At 49.6% G+C, this 20836-nt stretch overlaps 1 protein-coding gene across 2 annotated transcripts in view; it reads right to left on the reverse strand.

Annotated features, from left to right (window-relative positions):
* Positions 1-1379: 1379 nt before the first annotated feature.
* Positions 1380-20836, reverse strand: part of FBXO21 (F-box protein 21) — a 46056-nt gene continuing 26599 nt past the window's right edge. The window contains exons 10-12 of one of the 2 annotated variants that reach the window (XM_047697741.1): positions 14502-14692; positions 12875-13032; positions 1380-3783 (exon numbers count right to left, since the gene is read on the reverse strand). In XM_047697741.1, the coding sequence (XP_047553697.1) occupies positions 3596-3783; positions 12875-13032; positions 14502-14692 (537 nt within the window). In that variant the 3' untranslated portion in view covers positions 1380-3595. Of the gene's footprint in view, positions 3784-12874; positions 13033-14501; positions 14714-20836 lie in introns of both variants that reach the window. The other variant, XM_047697740.1, reaches the window with a different exon arrangement.

The raw sequence follows: 20836 nt of genomic DNA on the forward strand, positions 1-20836 counted from the left end.
GGTTGGCAAACTGCGGCCCATGGGCCAGACCCAGCCCAAGGCCTGTTTCTTTACAGCCCTCAAGCTGAGAAGGTCTTCTACGTTTTTGAAAACAAAGAATATGTGACCTTTCGGGGTCCGCAGAAACACTGACGACCTGGCCCTGCCTTAGAGGGTTGCTGTGAAGAGTCTAGCTGAAGCCAGAGCCGGCTCCAAGGAAGCTTGAATACAAAAGCACACACACAACACAACTGCTGACGTCTCCAGAAAGAAACCGGCTCACAGCCAAATGCTGCATTTTGTCTAGGTGAACATTGTCTCCTTTCCTCCAAAAAACAAAACAAAACAAAACAAAAAACAGTAAGACATGAAGAGCTACATCTTGATCATTATGGCCACAGGATATCTCTAAATTAAAAAGTTGCTGGTAATCCAATTTTAGTTACTTAGAACATGGAGGAAGGAAAAAAGAGCATTTCACCTTCTGATGGTAGAAGAAAGCCTAGAACGTGAACGTTTGACTCAATTTAATATGTTAAGAAAGACTGAGACATTTTAAAATTAGAGCAAGACTTTGAGTAGATATTAGAAAATGTAAAACTGACAGAGCAACAGTATTAATGCTGGTTTTCATGATAAAACAATTTTGCTGTGTAAATGCACTTATAATGAGATCTGTCATGAGGTTCAGGCAGAGACAACATGAAGCCGGCTGTCCGAAATCCGATTAGATGGAAGTTGTTCAAACAAGACACTTGGCCAAACTGGTCTGAGGCAAACGGAGACTAGTTTTGGACATAACTGATGACACAGTGTTTCCCAAAGTACGTCCACAAACACTGGACCTTGGGGCTGCTCTGTGTGTGCGTGTGTGTTGGGGAGGAAGATTCTAGGGGCTAAGAAGTAGGTAAGTCACGGCACATGACATTCTCCTCTCACAAAGTCACAATGCACGACAGTACGTTCCAGGTCTGAGACCCACCGCAGCGCAGATACTGGGGACTGGCCTGTGCCTGGTCCTCTCTGCACAGCACACAGTGTATCACCCGGGGGACGGGCGCCCCGCGTCCCGCAGCTATCATACCAATGCTAACAACGCCCCGAGGACCCGCACGTCCCGAAGCACCTGCCCTTCCCGTGGCACAACACAGACCGTGACAACCGACAAGCTGCGCTGTTCGCGCGACAACCACGTGCTCCCGCCTCTCCTAGCCGGCTGACGGGAACTGGCGTCTGGGAGGAGCTGGTGGAATAAAGGTGCCCTGTGCATTCACCAACGTTAGGAAGAATTCGGTAGAGCAAATGTTTGGATGTTTGGAGCAGAAGAGAAGCCAGGGACACTCTGCTGTTGTCAAGGCCGGACTTTCTGTTCCGAAACGAAATTGGTCAGGCCGCTTGTGTGGTTTCTCTGGGTAAGTTCCATTTTATTAATCATTGTACAAAAAAATCTTGGCATTCATTTGAAGAGAAAAGAAGTGACTATATCCAAATATTTAATATTTTAACATCGTGAAAGTCCTACTTTGTTGTAACAGGGCTTTTTAAAATGGAGAAAACTTTTGGAAAAAATTTTAAAAAGAAACTTATGATTTATTAGAGTACAGGAGATCCAAAACACGTTTTTAGAAAAATATAAAGTGCCCAAATACCAACTTACACAGGTGACACAGGCTTCCTGGAGCCGAATGAAGCATTCATGAAGAAACACATTTAAAAACGGTCTACATACATATTTACATCGGGTCAGTAAAAGTAAAACCATCCTTCTTGGCTTCGATGTTACTCTAAGAAAAAAAGGAAATCAAACCAGAAAACCAACGGTTACAACTCAGCATGCTCCACAGTTTCTTAGTAACGCATCTGGTTAGTATTACCTCCGGATTAACTAGTTTCTCACCTTTAAACGAGAGTAGTGTTAGACCCCCGGCCTCAGCAGGCAGGGCGCTGTGAGTGGTCACGTTGCCCGGGCAGAGCTAACCCATTGGGCCCTAGACTGACTGCCGAGGGACGCCGACACTGGCGAGCGCGAACTCGGGCTGGCAGGAGCCGGCCCGCCAGACCCTCCCCTCTAGTAACTGCTTACCAGCCGCCCGGTACCACTACGTGGTCTCAGGTGGCTTCCCCAAACCTCGGTCATCCCAGGGCTTCCAAGGGCGAAACGAGGACACGGCGTGGAAAAACAGCATGCAAATGCATGGACGGGCGGCGAGGCGGGGCCGGATCCCAGCCCCCGGAGCCTCACTCACCAGAGCAACTGGGTTCTTCTCAACTCAGAGAGGAAAGTAACTAGGTCCTAACTCCAGAAGTTAGCTTCTACTGGTTAACTACGAATTAGCTAGCTCGCTTGAGAACAGGCAGGTGGAGAGTGACGGTGTTTGGAGCTGCGCAGGGACCCGGTGCCGTCGCGCGCAGGGACGGAGGGCACGGAGCAAGAGCCAGTGGTATCTTCGGAACAGCAGCGCTTCGAGAAAGCAGAAGGACACCCCACCTCCTTCCCCACGGATCGGACGTTTAAGACGTTTCACTTGTTTCCATCCTGCCACACTCAAAAGGGTCTTAGAGTGATTCTTACGGATGACAGGGGGCATGAAACCTCCTCTTTCCTTTTTAAAAAACGTATAAGGTTCATTATTTCTTTTTTTCCGGTTACAAAAGTGAAACCTCCTTTTGAGGTTTTTGGAGACCACCGTGTATGATTTCTAAAAGCAAACATTTTAACACCAGATTAATACTTCCTACAATAAAGAGAACCCATCACTGACTTAAGATCTAGTCATGATACTGGAACAATTCTTAAAATTAAAAGGAAACAAAAAGTAGTTATTTTAAAGGGAGGAACAGTAGATGAATGTGGGAAAACCCATCCATAAAGGCCATTATTATGCACTTTCTTTAGAAGATTTTATGTAATGGAACAGAAAACTAAGAATTCACAGAGAGATGAGCATAAGTGTGAGAGGAACACGGAAGGAAAAGCTATGCCATTCTCCCAAGTCAAATCAGGGAGAAGATAAAATGCCTGAAATCTGTTTCAAATATTAGAAAAAATAAATGCGGATGACTCTGATTACATTAGTCTGTTAATGTCCCCATCTCTCAGATGTTGCCACAATCACTCACCGCTTCCCCTCTGAACAAGCAACTAAATTCACGGTGAAAAGACAAGCAGCCCCGGTGCTCCGCAGAGAAGTCAGAGAGAAAGTACTGCCAACACAGGACCACCCCCTTCCTGCCTGGCAAATGAAACGTTCTGAGACAGGTGGGAGACAGAGACGTATGGGAAGTGAGCAGGAAGAATGACTCTAAGAGCGTCGACTGTGAGACCTCATGAAGACAGAATGTCACGAACTGTCACCACAGGACAAGCACACAAGCCATGCCACTGAACACAGTGCCGTCAAATGAATTCACTAGTGTAGGCGGAGAGCGACATTGTCTTTGCAGCTGGAGGAGAGCACACGTTATTTAGACTTGGTAGGAGGCAACCAGCACTACTGGTTAAGTGGCTTTCCTGGTGGTGTGAATCCAGAGGGATCCGTGGAGACGTCTTCTTCCGGAATCCTGTTCTCCTGGAGGACAGCAGCAGCGGCAAAGGTGCAGTGTCCTCTACTAGACGTTACTCTGCGTCCTCCTTCTTGGCACTGTAAATATTCTGCACCGTCTCATACACAGACTCCAGATCCTCTGGATACCGGATTTCTAGCTCTGCGTTCGGGATGTAGTGCGTGCCGGTAAACTCTGAGAAATAGCGTCCGACATCGGGGTGTGAGATTTCTTGAGGCTCCACGTTATACTCCAAGTTTTCTGTTGGTAAAGAGGCACATGGACAATTGCCGTTAAAACGGACATGGCTGCAGCGTCTTCCTATCTCTCACCCCTTTCATGTGGCATTTTGACATGGAGGAAAAGGAGAGACATGTTTACGGAATCTGGAAGAGGTAAGAGGACAATGGCAGCGGGGGGCTGGGGACGGTGGGATGGGCCCCCGCAGCTCCACACTGAACAGAACGTTCTCCTATTCTCTGAGCAAGAGGGTGGCCCCAGCAAATCTCTAGCTGTCTCTGGAGGGCCAGCGAACTACAGATTCGTCACGTTCCTCTGACTTGATCGCACCGACAGCCAAGCGTACGGGACCAGGGCATCCGAGCCTGCCCTTCGTCTACCAGAGGTTCGACCTGGGAAGCCTCCACACCGTGTGGCTCCAAGTCTCGCACCTGCCATCGTTCTTGTCTGCTAATGGAGTGCTCCCACACAGACGGCACTCCTCCCCCTGGCTCCCTTCAATCCTGGCCGTGTTGAGAGCCCGTGGGAGGAGCTGGCGAGCGGCTCGCACCTCCAACCTGTGCATGGATGTCGCTTATCACTACTTGTCCGGTCTCCTAGGAAACCAGGCTACCTCCTCTCCCTGCTAGCCATTCTGCCACCAGAGAAATAGCAAGACTCCTCTAAAATGGAATGATTACAACAAACAGATGACAATACAGGCAAGGTATTCAGAAGGGTGAAATCCTTTCACACCACTTCTCCCCTGCAAAACTTTGAAAAACAGCCCCCCCTCAGGGAGCCTGGGTGGCTCACTGGGTTAAAGCCTCTGCCTTCGGCTCAGGTCATGATCCCAGGGTCCTGGGATCGAGCCCCGGGCTCTCTGCTCAGCAGGGAGCCTGCTTCCTCCTGTCTCTCTGCCTGCCTCTCTGCCTACCTGTGATCTCTGTCTGTCAAATAAATAAATAAAATCTTTAAAAAAAAAAGAAAAGAAAAACAGCTCCCCAAAGGCCCAATGAAAGGATGGTGTCTTGAGCCCCCGACCCAGGAGTCGCTTAGCCACGTCCCCCATGACCTGGCACCACGAGGAGCTGGGCCAGGCAGATCCTCCCGCTCTGACCGGGGACCAGGGCGGTGTCGGTTCTGGCCAACACACAACCACACCCCACACAGCCCTTCACTCGGATTCATTCCAGCGAGCCTAACACACGCAGTGCAGCAGCCCTCGACAGCTTGGTTAAACATGCTGACACGCCAGTCCAGGGCACAGCGCTGTCCACGCAGAGGCCATGCGTCCCCAGCATCCCCAGTCACCACAGGAACATCTTTTGGGAGCACTGACTTGCCCTGGTGTTGGGAGAGCGGGAAGGAGTTGCACGATTCAATCTAACTTTTTTTTCCCCACAGGACGGGGAGGGATTTACAGACATTTTGTGGTAACAGACTGCGGGTCGTGGAACCTGCTTAGGTATTCCAGGCTCTCCTGAGGGAGACGCACACGAACCTGGTGCAAAGAACGCCGTGCGACCGCCTTACCCTCATTTAGGAGAGCACGTGAGAGCGGTCGGACTGCCCACTGCAGTTCCCGGGGCTCACGACGGCACGTGCGCTCCTCGGAAGACGAGGCCGCCAAAAGAACAAGTGACCGGTTTCCCACACGCTGAGAGGGAAGGGGCAGTAACGTACCACACTTCTGGATGGCGAGCCTGGACGCCACACGTCGGGGCCGCCCCGTCCGCAGCACAACTACAGATTGCCTGCGGGGTTTGCCTGGGGAGGGGGGGCTCCTGCCACATTGGCCGCTGTGGGAGCCGACCGGGCTCCAGCTCCCAGTGCGCGCACACACGCAGCCTTCCCCACGGGGTCCCTGCCAACTGAGTGAACTGTGACACGCACCAAAAGCCCTGGCCCAGGAGGCAGCCGGGACTCGAATCCCGACAGCCCAGGGCCAGAGCTGAGGGCTTCAGAGTAGGAGACGCACCAGAGCAGGGCAGGGACGCAGGAGAGGGGACTGACTCAAGGGCCCACCGTGGTCCTGGCAGGGCAGGCTCTGGCTGACGGTGCTCTGTGGACACAGAAGCCCGAGGTTCTTCAAAAGGGAGACGGAGTAGCCTGCAAACCCTGACTGCTACTGCTGACGACGAGATCTCTGTAGAGAACTTGAGCTCCTCATGTAGGGGTTACAGGTTTCTAACCTTCCTGCATCTGCCCCTGGCGCCCCTCCCTGAGGGCAGCACTGCAGGCGCACAGGGTGGAGCCACGGCCGGCGCCGTAGCCAGGGCAGCTGCTGGGGGCCTCAGGGTCCCCTGCAGAGGAACGCAGAAGTATGGGGGGCTGGGCTCAAGTCTCTGGAGGAATTACCACTACCTGTCATCAGCAGGCAGGATGGAAATATTTAAAAAGGACTCAAGTCAGTAATTCAGAACAACAGCTCTGTTGCCCGTCTACGGAGAGCAGTGGTTCTCCACAGGGGGCTATTCTGCCCCTAGCAGAACAAAGAAATAGCCGAAGCCGGATCCAGTTGTCACCACTGGGGGCTGCCACCGACATCAGGTGGGAAGAGGCTAGAGTCACTGCGAAAGAAATGCACAGAACGGTCCCCACCACAAAGAACTGTCTAGACCAACATGCTGACAGCAACCCGTTCAAAGAATTCAGACGTATGTTTTAACATTGTCTCTCCCTCCCCGTTTTTGTGTGTATTAAGTAGCAGCTCGAGTACTGGGAGGAGAGAAAGGTCAAGGTCAGATTTTGATCATGGATCTGGAAGGATAATGTGAGCCAGTAGTGGCTGTGCAGGATTCTGTGTGTGGGCCGGAGAGGCACGGGAAACACAGACAGATTGTCTGGGAAGTCACGTGAGGGGTCAGCGGCAGCCCAAGGAAGTGCTCGTGGCCCCTTGCCTAGCCAGTAAGAGGGACAGGGGCTGGGTTCTGTGCATTTATTTACCTGCCCAGGCTCCTAGCAAAACAGGAAAGAGATATTAATAAAAACATTATTTGTTTATTTATTTTTAAGATTTTATTTATTTATTTAACAGACAGAGATCACAAGTAGGCAGAGAGGAGGCAGAGAGGAAAGGAAGCAGACTCCCCGCTGAGCTGAGAGCCCAATGTGGGGCTCGATCCCAGGACCCTGAGATCATGACCTGAGCCGAAGGCAGAGGCTTAACCCATTGAGTCACCCAGGTGCCCCAATAAAAACATTTAAAAAAAAAATATTTATTTGGGGGGGCGCCTGGGTGGCTCAGATGATTAAGCCTCTGCCTTCGGCTCAGGTTATGATCTCAGGGTCCTGGGATTAAGCCCCACATCAGGAACCCGGCTCAGTGGGGAGTCTGCTTCTCCCTCTACCTCTGCCTCTCCCTGCTGCTTCTTCTCTCTCTCTCTCTCTCTGTCTCAAGTGAATAAATAAATTTCTTAAAAAGATTTTTTAGAGAGAGCAAGAGAGCATGAGCGGGGGCAAGGGGAGTGGCAGAGGGAAACAGAGAGGGAGAGAGAATCTCAAGCAGACTCCTTGCTGAGTGCAGAGCCCAATGCGGGGTTCAATCCCAGGACCCTGAAATCATGACCTGAGATGAAATCAACAGTTGGATGTTTAACTGATTGAGCCACCCAGGCGCCTTGATAAAAACATTTTTTTTTTTTTAAAGATTTTATTTATTTATTTGACAGAGAGAAATCACAAGTAAGCAGAGAGGCAGGCAGAGAGAGAGGAGGAAGCAGGCTCCCTGTTGAGCAGAAAGCCCGATGTGGGGCTCGAACCCAGGACCTGGGATCACGACCTGAGCCGAAGGCAGCGGCTTAACCCACTGAGCCACCCAGGCGCCCTGATAAAAACATTTCTGAGAAGAAAAGATAATGAAGATGGCGACTATGTATTAAGAGGGGGAAATACACTAAATAAAGTTTAAAAAAAAATTTACCTGAAGGGGAATGAAAAAACTAAGCAATATAAAACTTTCGTGAGAAAATATCAAACAGGGCCTACTTAAAAGTCCCGGAGAAATCCTAAGTCCTTCCCAATTTCCTTGACATTTTTACGGAAATGCGTCTGCTTATCTTATTTTAAATATTCAGCTACCCCAGGGCTGGCTGGTAGGGCATGCGACTCGATCTCAGAGTCATGAGTTCGAGCCCCACGCTGGGCATGGAGCCTACTTAAGAAAAAAAATAAAAAACTTCAGCCACCCGGGTACACAAATATAGTTCTATACAACTATGGCAATACCACGTAGAGTCATCCCCTCCTGAGAAGAAACCACCCACTGTGAGTGTATCCTTCTAGACCCTCTTCTGTGAACACAAATAGAAGGAGCTAAACATAACTACGTACAAAGAGAATCTGGATTGTTTTCGGTGTACAGCATAACTGCATACATGTACACATGTGTGTGCAATATTATTGCTACACAGTAAGCATTTATCAGCAACGGGACTGACTGCAGCTTAGCATTCCCGAGTTTAGACAGATCCCAGTTTACCAGGGGAGTCGCACGAATGACACCTTTGTCCTAGTATAACAAGGATACAGAGACCTGCGTCACTGTGTCTCCAGTGGACGGACCCAGGGGTGGCACTGCTGGGACACGGCAGAATGGGCACTTGAGATAGTCACAGTTTAAAACAAACAGCCATGCCCCGCTCGGCAGTGGCTGGAAATGTACACTCCACCTGCACGCCAGCACGTGCGGACTGCCACGGACTGCTCGTGGGTGGAAACTCGTTGTGAAGCGTCAGACGAAGGACAGAAAGGGGAGGTGACGCTTGGCGAGGCCTACCATGCACCAAGCATCCTCTGAGGCACGTGCTCATTCTTACACAAGACACACGTAAGAACTGGGTTCTCACACTGCAGGGAATGACAGGCCTTCCAATACGGGCAGCTGACTTGATTCTGACCACCTGTGGTGTTCACTTTCTGCAGTAGCTAAGAAGTACAGAGGGAAGCTGAGATAGGACGCGCTGCTCCCCCCTGGTGTCCAGACAGTACTAAAGCATGCCCCCTAGTGGGAACAAAAGTTAAACACATGCAAGATGCTATCTACCACCCCATTTGGATTTAAGTACAGTCTAACATACTGAGAGAAAAATTCTCTTAATTATGTAGACTAAAACTATTTGAGGATCTCATGCATGCACGTGGCTTATAATTCACTCTCTCATCTCTCTGTGAAGGGCTTATAATTAGGGAGGCATTCATCAGTGGGCTCTACCCAAGTTAAAAGGATTACCTGAGTCACAGGCTGAAAATTTAAAGCAAGAAAAAATTTAAAAGCAAAATAATCTGATGCAAATAAATTAACGCAGAAATGTTCAAAAACATATTGAAGTAAGTTGGTTTTTTAAAAAATATTTTATTTTTAAGTAATCTCTATACCCGACATGGGGCTCGAACTCAGGACCCCGAGGTCAAGAGCTGCATTAGCAACTAAGCCAGCCAGGTGCCCCAGTATTTTGTAAATTTAAATTTAGCCTCTCAAGGTTTACGTTTGGCTAAACATGGGTTAATCTGAGCATAAATTGTCCCAAATGATTTTAACACATTGACTAAATAAAAATCTAGGAATTTATGGGAGGAGAGGCACAGAGACAGAAAGTAGAGGGATAAGTGGGGAGGGAGAAAGGGGAAGGGGATGGGGGGACTGGAGGCAGGAAAGCTCTTGTTTACAGAAGCAGGGAAAACAACAGCAGTAAAAATCATCATGCTGCAGCTCTCCTAATAATTTAGGCAAGGAGATTCAACAGATGCTAAAACAAAATGAGGGACTGTGGTCACTGGGGAATGGGATATTCACAGGACGTCACAGTGTTAGCTGCAAAGGGAAAACTCCCTTACACGATCTTAGCCAAGTGGCCAAACTCCACCTACTGACAGTGGGACATCAGAGAGCAGGGGCTCTGGAGAAGATGCACGTGACAGACACGCATCTGACAAGAAGCATCCTAGCCCAAAAAAATTAACCTGATCTAATCAAGCCTCAGATCTGATCGGCCTCGGTTTACAGACAATACAGATAAGGAAACAGTGAGACAGATCCAGAATGTGAGGCAATTTCTATGACAACCGGCCTGGAGAGTTCAGAAAATGAAAGTCACATGAAAAAGGAAGAAAACAAGGTGAGGAATAAGGAGCTAACTGGTTTTATCGAGAGAGGACTACGCCTTTAGAGAGACAACAGAAACCAAGTGCGGAATCATTTGTGTGAATCCTGGCTGGATCATGGCGTGAAAACAAACCAACAGCTATCAAAGTTACACTGTGATAACCGGGATGTGACCACTGACCCAGGACGAGACAGGAGGTCAATGTTACTTGCTACGTGCGGTGATGTAACTACAGTAACGCACAGAAGCATCTTATTCTTAGAAGATGCGTGATTCAGTATTTAAGTCCTGATGTCTGCAGGAGTCTTCAATGGTTTAGCAAAAACCTGAAATCTCTACAGATAAAACACAGATGCTAAATGCTAGCTGTCGTATCTAATGGAAGGTGTATGGGGTATTTGATGTTTTAACCATATTTTAAGCATATTTGAAAAATATGCTTAACTTTAAGAAAGTCATAAAAAAAGCTAGCACCTAAGTAGTGACCTGCTACTTACACGCATCTCATTATCATGCACTTCCGTTTGTAGGCTGCTCTGTGAGAGATGTGAACATCTACAGGGACTCATCACGGGACAGGCAAACTGGGCTCTGGGTGTGCTCTCATAAGCTTACTGGGCTGAGAGCCAGATGGTTCGATGGGAAACACTGCAACTCTCCCAAAGGTGTGAGGACTCAGAAGGGGAGGGTGTCAGGGAGCTCAGGGCCGGGACAGATGACCCGATCTGAGCCTGTGGGGGAGTGGCAGCGGGGAGAAAAGAGCCTGTTCACAAGGGACAATCACCTGTGTGAAAACCTGCAAGTAGGATGGTCTCAAGGAACCACAAAGGTTGATGGGCTGGGAACAGAGATGAGGCTGTGAGGGAGTCACCTCTGGGCCCTGGAGGGGAGTCTGGGGGGATACCACTGAGAAAGTTGGCATGGTGCGGCCAGGAATACCTATAGCCCTGTGTGGAGAAGCGCCGGGAATAGCCACTAGTGGACGGAAACACGAGGGACAGACATTCAGGAGATGGAGTTGGTGTCATCTGCAGACTACCGGGACCACAGAAGAGGGGGAAAGACAGAGAAGTCAGAGATGCTGCCACAAGAACTTGAGACCCCTGAGGCACCCCTGAGCATGTCCAAGTGCACAGGCCCAGGGTGCTGCCTGGACCCGCGATGCTGCACCGACCTGGCACGCAGCAGATTCCCGGGAAACTGCAGGCCGATAGGAGCCCTGGGAGAAGATGGACCGCTCTCATAGGGGAATTCCAGCTGTTCACGTCAAAAACGTTCTGAAAGTCTCAGAATTTAAAACTAAAAAAGGCAACTTGCTGACATTATCCACAATCACTTCGCTCAATCTCAGTTTTAGAATGTAAAACTGCAACCAGATATCAAGTGTACTATTTTTTTTTGCAAAGTCATTACCATATCATAACTCTAAATTTTACATTGCATGTTTACTTAGATCTGTTGAGATGAATTCCTGAATCTTCAACAGACACCAAATTCAGAACACCTAAAACCTGAAAAGCCTATTTAATTTTATGTTATTTTTTCACTTTTAAATTTCTTCAGATTTTTTTTTTAATTTAATTTTATTTATTTGACAGATAGAGGCCACAAGTAGGCAGAGAGGCAGGCAGAGAGAGAGGAGGAAGCAGGCTCCCTGCTGAGCAGAGAGCCCGATGCGGGGCTCGATCCCAGGACCCTGGGACCATGACCTGAGCCGAAGGCAGAGGCCCAACCCACTGAGCCACCCAGGCGCCCCATCACTTTTAAATTTCTTTAAAAGATTTTACTTATTTATGAGAGAGTTAGTGACAGAGGCAACACAAGCAGGGGGAGTGGGAGAGGGTTCCCGCTGGCTTGCCGCTGAGCGGGGAGCCCCATGTGGGGCTCAATCCCAGGATGCTGGGATCATAACCCGAGCCCAAAGGGAGACGCTTAACTGACTGAGTCACCCAGGAGCCCCTATGTGATTTTTTTTTTTTTTTTTTTAATATGGCACGACTTCAAAGTCAGATAACCTCCCTGTCGGCCCCTTGCTCTGACCCGGGCACACACACTCTCCTACAAATTCCGTTATACTGAAGGAGGTTAAGTGACTTGCAGCCTCAATGAACAGACTTTCTCTTGATTCTGTATACAATTCTCTCTCAGCTTCTGATGAATCAACACGAATAGGAAACTTCCTAGTCTTTGGATACTTCTGAGATTTTTACACACCCAGGATCTTCATTATTGCCTTTTCCAACAGCTGTGGACTGCAGTTCCCATCATGGCCACTTGAGGGAGTCTCCACACAGGCGGGGTGGGGGGGCCTTGGGAGGGTGTGGGTGGAGCACAACGGGAGGCCAGTCTCAGGGTGCCAGAGGCTGCTAGGGTAGTTCCCCCCAACAGTGTCCACTCATTGCCCTCCAGCTCCAACAGGCCATAAGCGCATGGCACAGGCTGGCCCTCTCTGCCTGGAGGGAGCCAATCATAAGGCCTGGCAAGCAAGACTTTCAGGAATTTGACTGGCAAAGGTAATGACCAATCAGAACAGAGGTCGGCAACAGCACTGGAAGAGGGTCTGGGTGTGGTGGTGATGGAGGGGAGAATCCGGGGGATCTGGGGGCAGTGAGTAATTAACCCACGGCATGGCCACACTAGGGCACACCTATCCACGTTTAGCAGGGTATTGGCCCTGATGAGGTTAGCCATGGGACAACTGTCAACTGTCATCTCTAAATAACATTGATAACTATGCCCACAGTATCAGTGTGCTCAAATGTGTGCTTAAGATGTGCCTACATGGGCTGCCTGGGTGGCTCAGTGGGTTAAGCCTCTGCCTTCAGCTCAGGTCATGATCTCAGGGTCCTGGGATCAAGCCCTGCATTGGGCTCTCTGCTCAGCAGGGAGCCTGCCCCCCCCGCCCCGCCTGCTGCTCTGCCTACTTGTGATCTCTGTCAAATAAATAAATAAAATCTTAAAAAAAAAAAAAAAAAAAAGCATGAGCTTGCATGTCATTACAGGTACACAAAGAACTGACTACTTACCTTGGGCTGCATATCTACAAGAACCATCCTCCACCAGAACATTATAGAAAGGCTGATGATGGCCATGAGGCAGGCTGTGAACGTTCATGTTTCGGATCCACTCGTGTCCCATCATGCAGGTGGGGTCCCAACCATAGATCACACAGTTATAGCCATACCTAATTAACATAAGAGCAATGGCAAATCAGTTTCCTGGGACCCTGTCACGGTGGCTATGGGATGTATAAATAATGGCTTGGTTCTCCTAAGCTCATGCCCTTACAAACTCACCTGCGTTTATCCCTGTTAAGCATTTTTCAGGACACTCGTGGCCCCTTTGTAAGCCACTCTCATTATCAACATAGCACCGCAGTTGGAAAAGAAAAAACTTCAACCAACCGTCATGGGACAATTGGTTATCCAAATGGAAAGGGTATGAAGACTTGGGCCTGAGAGCAATGCACAATGTTAGCGGGACGAAGGCCTAGATATAAAATGCAGAATTTCTAAGACAGCTTCATGACATAGGATGGGTTTAAGATTCCTTAAGCCAGGTAGGAACAATTCAGTCCCTAAGGATAGAGTCTCGATCCATTCAATAGTATTCAGGAGCCAGATCCAAACAGACTGTTAGAACACATACAGGCCGCCAGGCAACAGGATCCCTGAGCAGACTGAGGTGACGCGGTGAAGGAACTGTGTCTTTCCCTAGGTGCGACAAGAGGATGGTAAATGTATTTCTAAGCAACAGAGCAAGCCTATACCTTTTAGGGACATGACACTCAACAGCTACAGAGGGAACGACATCTGGTGCGGGACTGGGGAGGTGGGTGTGAGGTGGGCCTGGGGGAGGAACAGTGAGGGCGAACCCTCACAACGGCTGAGGCTGGGTATGGGAGCACGTGCCCCTGGTTCGCGATACTCGTCTTCACGGGTGTATGTCTGAAATTTCCATAATGAAGTTGAAAAAAAAATGCAATAAAAGAATGAAGAATGCTAGTACCGCACCAGGAATAGGTATTTGCCATGTACACGCATAGAGACGCCAGCGGCAGGACACATGGCTACAAACCAACAAGAAAGGCAAATGACTCAGGTGAAAAGAAAGAATACTGGAAGAGATGCTTCATAAAAAGAAACCTGAAGGAGCTTCTTTTTGTACATTACGAGTCACTCTGCATAATCAGACTGCAATCTGGGAAATGCACACGAAAACCACGGTGAAATACCATTTGCCATTTACTACGTAAGTAAGTGCATTCTCAACAGTGGGGCAAGAACACAGGCCAGTGAGAACGGGCACCCCCCTCCCAGCCAGCAGCGGGTGGGGGCATTCAGCACAGTTGCCGTGGAGACAGCACCGCAGGCCCTACTACCCAGCAAACCCTACCCACGACTCAGACACTCAGACGCAAAGGGATGGAGATGAAAAGCAGCATCAGAACAATGAGGAAATGAGAGGGAAAAGAACCCTGCGGTTTACAGATCCTCCTGACAGAACAAAAAGAGTGGATCCGGTTCAGACCAGTTCAGCCTTCGGTGGTTTCTGCGGTGGACACTCAGAAGCAGTGGCTCCTGAGAAGCATGCTCGGGGGGCACTCCGGGTGTCCTCTGCAGGCGCGGGGGGATGGGCGGCACAGGCACTCACCTCTTATGCTTCATAATGAGACCAATGGAGTAGCAGACGTCTCTGTGCTTCTCGTGGGAGCGCAGCTTCACCTCCACGCCCACCTCCTCCTTCTTGCGCTCAATGTGCTCTAACGTGTGCTGCACCAGATAGCCCACCGCCCCGTGCTGCCCGGGGTCTAGGGTCTGAATGTGCTGGAGGATGTCAAGCACCTTCAAGACAAGACAGAAAGACTAGGAGATAATATTTTCATTTAGGCCTTTTCTTTTTCACAGCACGGGATTTAGACCTACATAACCTGGCGAAGGACGGCAAGGCAGGGCCGTGCTGATGGCCCCCGCAGTCTGTGAGCTGCTGGTCGCCCTTCAAAGGCTGGGCACTGGCCCCAGACTTTCAAATCCGACCAGCAGGATAGAGGAGTGACTCAGAAACTCGGTATGCTGCAGTAAGCACGGGGGAGGAGGCCGGGTGGCCACGTCTGCATTATGGAACTCTAAAAGGTTCTAACAGTCTTGGTCAGTGTGGGGATTCGGTTTTTCATACACTGAAAGGAGACGATTATAATCTGCCACTTGTCAACTGGGGGGTAAGAGAGCTGCTAAGCTGGTTTGGTCCAGCTCAAGGGGACGGAGCTGCCTTTGCCGCACAAGGTGGAAGGGGTGACAGAGAAGACACCCGAGTGATACGAATGAGCTGAGCTGATGAAGACGGGTCTCAGGTTCTAGAAGCGTACACATCGCTTCAATTACTGTAACTCCCTGTGGAACGCTGTACGTGAGTGGGCAAAGAGAGACCACATCTCTGTGGAATGGAAATGACTAAGCCACTAGCAGCAGAACCGTCTGACTCCAAGGTCACGGTTCCTCCTACTGTACACAGTGCCTCTAAGGAAAACTGCAGATTCAAATGAAGCTTCACACACACACACACACACACACACACACACACACACACACACACACAAAATCATCCAGCGCCTGTTCTACTACGGCATTCGGCAGAGGCTCTCGGACGTGCTCCTCCTTGGGGAACAGGATCTCTTCCTCTTTACGGAGTCCTGAGAAAGAGCATTCGAGCAGACAGAATGACCTGGATTCTAGTCCCAGATCCATCAAACTGGCTGTTTCTACGTCTAGTTTATTCACTTACCAAAAGATGATTAATAACTGTCCTATTTCCTGATACATTTTGACCCAGTAAAAGCTTTGTGAAGACTAGTTATTCACAATGCAGGATGTTATTCCGAAACCTGATCTTGTCTTCCAGATCGAGACTTCAAGGATCTCGGAATTTACTGAACGCTGCTTCTCCGCTGATCACTGTGCCCAGCCCACCACATCTTACTTCATTTACTCCTCCCAAGCTGAAGGTTGGCAGTACCATCATCGAGGACTTCCAGAAGAGGAATCAGGCACTATGAAGTTAAGGAGCTTGCCTGAGGTCCCCGGGCTGTGAGGGGAGGGAGGTGTGGACCCAAAGCAGACTTTCAGTATCAGGTCTCAACCACCATCTGACCAAAGCGAGACGAGGAGCATTTTAATTCACTGTTAGGAAAATGGACCAAATGGTACAACCCTAAGCACCTCAAATCCAGTTTCAACAAGTAGCACCTGAGTGCCAGTTTCCTCCCACATCCCACCTCTAGTAGTGGGGGACACAGACAATATGTATACTTTTTAGCTGAAAGCATGGGATTTGAATGGTGAGCTTCTATTTCCTCTGCGTGCATATGGCTTCCCTTGTGTTCCCACACGCAGTTCCAAGCACAGCAGACCCTTGGGTTTGAACTGTGTGGGTCCACTCACGTGACGACTGTTTCTAGTACAGGGCTGCAAATCTATTTTTTCTTTGTGATTTTCTTAGTAACATTTTCTTTCCTCTAGCTTCCTTTATTGTAGAACAATCTTACTTTATTAAGAATCTTACTTTATTAAGAACACAGTACACTTTCATATAGCATGTATATGTTCATCAACTACTTGCTACCAGTAAGGCCTCTGGTCGAGAGCAGGCTGCTAGTTAAGTTCTGGGGAAGTCAAATTGTACGTGGATTTTTAACCGCATCAGGGCCAGCATCCCAACCCCCGGGTTGCATAAGGGTCGATTACAGTTACTTTTAACTGCACTTCCGTGACATTCTGCAGACAAAGCTCCCCTCCCAAACTAGCAGCCCCTCCCCGGCAGATAAGTGGAACAGATGTAACTCTTCTAAGCACGAAGGAAGTCTCCAACTCACCCGGAGGATCAGAAGGAGATACGGTTCAGGGGTAATTACGGCCTCCTTCTCCTGATGTGTGGATGACAGGGTGAAGGAAGAGGGCAGAAACAGAAAAGAGAGCGGGCTGGGGCCCTGGCGTGCTCCTGAAGAACCATGGCAACCAAATGTCCAGGCCAATAATCCCAGGAGCCCACAGTTTTGGGGGTAGAGATCTTAGAACGAGGGGTGGAGGTGTCTATCACTCACATTTGGCAACCCTTACTGTAAAGAGCCCAAGAACAAATACTTCAGGCTTTGTGGGCCATATGGTCTATGACCCAACGACTCGTCTTTGCCCCCTGCGGCTGGAAAGCAGCCAGAGACGGAGAGTAAACAAATGGGCCTTCTACGAGATGTGCCTTCGAAGAAACGTGACAAAGCCAGGAGGTAGAGTCTGCTGGCCCTATTCTGTTCTCCTAACTACAGGTTTCCCCCGAGACTCTCTACGATGCACTTGGCTCCGGGCCTCAGATATCCATTTGTCTGTGGCCTCTGCTGCTTCTGGGGCTTCGGCCACCGGGTGCTGATGTGAGGAGCCCCTGCCGAATGCCCTCAGACAGCTGCCCTCGATGGCCCCAGATTGTATCAAATCCAGCATGTCCCAAACTGGACACCTTCTCCTGTCTCTGAAACAAATCTGCTGTCCAAACACTCACTCTTACTGTGGCCAAACATTGTGGAAAAGCTGGACATCCTCTCCCTCATTATCTAATGAAGTTCTGTCCCTTTTTTTCTTTTTTTTTAAAGATTTTATTTATTTGGGGCCCCTGGGTGGCTCAGTTGTTAGCCAGCTGCCTTTGGCTCAGGTCATGATCCCAGGGTCCTGGGATGGAGCCCCACATTGGGCTCCCTGCTTGGCGAGAAGCATATTTCTCCCTCTACCACTCCGCCTGCTTGTGCTCTCTCTCTCTCGCTGTCTCCCTCTTTATCAAATAAATAAATAAAATCTTAAAAAAAAAAAGATTTTATTTATTTATTTGAAGGAGAGAGAGAGAGAGAGAGAGAGAAGCCAGACTCCCCACTGAGCAGGGAGCCTGATGCGGGGTTCAATCCCAGGACCCAGAGACCATGACCTGAATTGAAGGCAGTCACTTAACTGACTGAGCCACCCAGGTGTCCCAAAGTTCTGTCACTTCTTAATCATTCATTCCAGCATCTTTCTTGAGCACCTACCATGTTGTGGGAGCAAGGAACACCTCACTTCACCGTAGTGCTAAGAGCAAGGGCAGTAGCTACAGTGAAGAACAAAGCAAATGTGGTCCTTGTCCTTAGAGAGCCTAGTCCGTGGTGGAAGGCACAGTAAACAAACAGCGACGGTATGCTTATAGAAAGGTTTTCAAAAGGACAAGCACGTGGCTGGTGGGCCAGGGGAAGCTGACCGCCACGGAGGGGCCGAGGAAGGGCTTTCGGAGGTGAAGCTGAAGCTTGGCAAAAAGTAGCCGACACATAGGACTGAGGGCTAAGGAAAGGTGTTTTAGGCAGTGCTGCGGGCCACGCCAAGGACCAAGACAAGAAAACAGGGACGAATGGAGGACATGGCTGGGGAGCGGAGCAGCAAAGGGGCAACTGTGAAAGCTGAGAAGCTCAAGCTGGCAGGGCCAGACCCACAAGAAACTAGTAAGCCGTACTGAACACAATGAGCCGGATCTGCAAGGTACCGGGGTAGCCACTCAGAGGGCTCTGAGCACTTTAGGAAGGAAGACTCTGGCTACAGTGTGTTAAACAGGTTCAAAGGGTCTAAGGACAGAGGGACGAGCAGTCAGGCGGCCTCTGCAATACTCTAGGAGACAGAGCCCTGTGCAGATGTGCAGCACACATAGGGGGTGTGGGTCTGGAGCCCAGGGTCCAGGCAGGACGTCGGTCAGGAGCGGTCAGCCTACAGATGGTAACTGAAGCAAGGAGGCCCAGCGGCCTTTCGGGGAAAGGAATAGAGTCAGCAGAAGTCTAAGAAACTAGCCCACAGTGAGGAGCCTCTAAGGAAGAAACACAGGACAAGGAACCAGCAAGAGCCTGAGAACCACGAGCCAGAGAGTCAAAGGAACGGAGCGTTCCGAGCAGGAGTGGCCCCAGTGATCAAGAGAGATAAGAAAGACAAGTTATCTGTGGATCTGGCAACAAGAATGGTCTCAGTAAGAAGGGGTCATTGGCTCCCTTGGCAAGAGCAGTGTGTGTGGAGGGGGAATGATCACCGTGTTCTGGCGCACGGGAAGGAGGCAAGGCAGGTGGCCATCCCACCGCACGGTCACGCGTAGGCATAGCTGGCGGGGGCTTGAGCCCTGCGGGGGAGGACAGAGATAAGGAGGCAGCCGCAGGGGAATGCCAGCAGGGCTGTCATGGGAGTGCTTTTTGTTTTCTCCAAGGATGAGAGATAGTCCAGTCAGTAGAATCCTGATGGCAGAGAGCAGAAACAGGAAAACAGAGTGGGATCCAGGGCACAGACGGTTTGCCTTGGACAACTGGAAGGACATCTTTTCCAGCGAGACGTAGAGGAAGAAAGGGGAAGGCAGGGCCAGGGTTCAAAACAAGCAGGAAGTCCGGCAGCAGAAAGCAGACTTCGCCCGTGCACAGGCTTCACCTGCTCCCCGGAGCCTGCTGGCGCACAGGGCTGAGGCATGGTGGGCTTAGACACCAAACTGCTCTCCCACAACTCCTGAGCCATCAATACCTGTGCAGGTGGCCTCAGCAGGTTACCCGACTTTGGCTGCCTCGGTTTCATTATTTATAGAATGGCAAAAATCCAGCATCCATCCCACAGGGTTGGAAGGACGTGTCTGATAAGCGCCAGCGACTTTTCAAAATGAGACCATCCTACACTCTCTCTTCCCATCATGGCCACAGTAGCCCTGGATCTTGGCCACAGTGACCCAGTGCCCCTGTGTTTCTTAGCTCTTCCTGATTTAATTCAAATGAACACAAGGTGACTTTCCCGTCTTCCCAGTTTGGAAATACTTCCCTTTTACCTAAAAAGGCCAAACTAAGGGGCGCCTGGGTGGCTCTGGGAAGCCTCTGCCTTCAGCTCAGGTCATGATCTCAGGGTCTTGGGATCAAGCCCTTCATCGGGTTCTCTGCTCAGCAGGGAGCCTGCTTCCCTTCCTCTCTCTCTGCCTGCCTCTCTGCCTACTTGTGATCTCTGTCAAATAAATAAAATCTTAAAAAAAAAAAAAAAAAAGGCCAAACTAATTCCAAGTCCTCCAGAAACTGATCCAAAAAAAATATTTTACACACACACACAAACACACTCACGTTCATATGCATATGTTTATGTGTATATACCCTCATCAGTTGGGCCTGGAGCACTGAGCTGGCCCACCTCTGTGCCACGGATACGTGGAAATAACCTACTTTTCTGTCCTCTGAAACGGTTTCCCACCCTCCAAGGTCCAACTCAAACCCTTGTTCTGGAAAGGAGCCTTTTCTAACTGTTTCAGTGTCCCCTGAATACTTCCTCCACAGGAGCCCCAGTTTTGCTGCTCTGTCTCAGGTCGCTCCCCTAGCTCAAGGACACACATATGGAGGGGAGTCACCGGAGCAGAGAATGAGCTACTTTGCACTCCTGAATCCCAAATGAGGGGGCGTCCAAGTGCTTGGGCCCAAAAGCAAATGAATGGTCATGGTGGGAAAAATGTTCTGTGCATAAGCAATCTGGAACTTGTTTTCGTGACATGTGCTTGGCAGGATGGCGTTCCTGGACTATCCAAGGAGGATACGAAGTTACCTCCCCAGTGGGCAACGTGAGCACTAACTACACTGAGTCCGTCATCAAAGGTTAAGGATGTGAGAGCTCCTGCAGACTCTCCCCCAGAGCCGAGTTTCACCTCACCCCTTCTATGGCTCATGTGTAATTAAAGTACAGAATTTACTTATAAAAAACCACGCTCTGAGAGGCTCTCTGCATTCTATAAATTATCACAAAATTCCTTAAAGAAAAAAGTGACAGGAACGAGTTACGTAGACCACAGTCTCAAAGATAAAGTGAAAAAATAAAAAAAAAACCTGAACTCTGGACAAGGGGGTTCTGGGAAGTGGACGGTCACTTCAGCAGAGAAACTAGTTCTACCAGATCACGGGATGTTCTGAGAGGACATCTGCTAGCTGGACA

Source organism: Lutra lutra, chromosome 12 (genome assembly GCF_902655055.1).
Source record: "Lutra lutra chromosome 12, mLutLut1.2, whole genome shotgun sequence".
Classification (NCBI taxonomy): domain Eukaryota; kingdom Metazoa; phylum Chordata; class Mammalia; order Carnivora; family Mustelidae; genus Lutra; species Lutra lutra.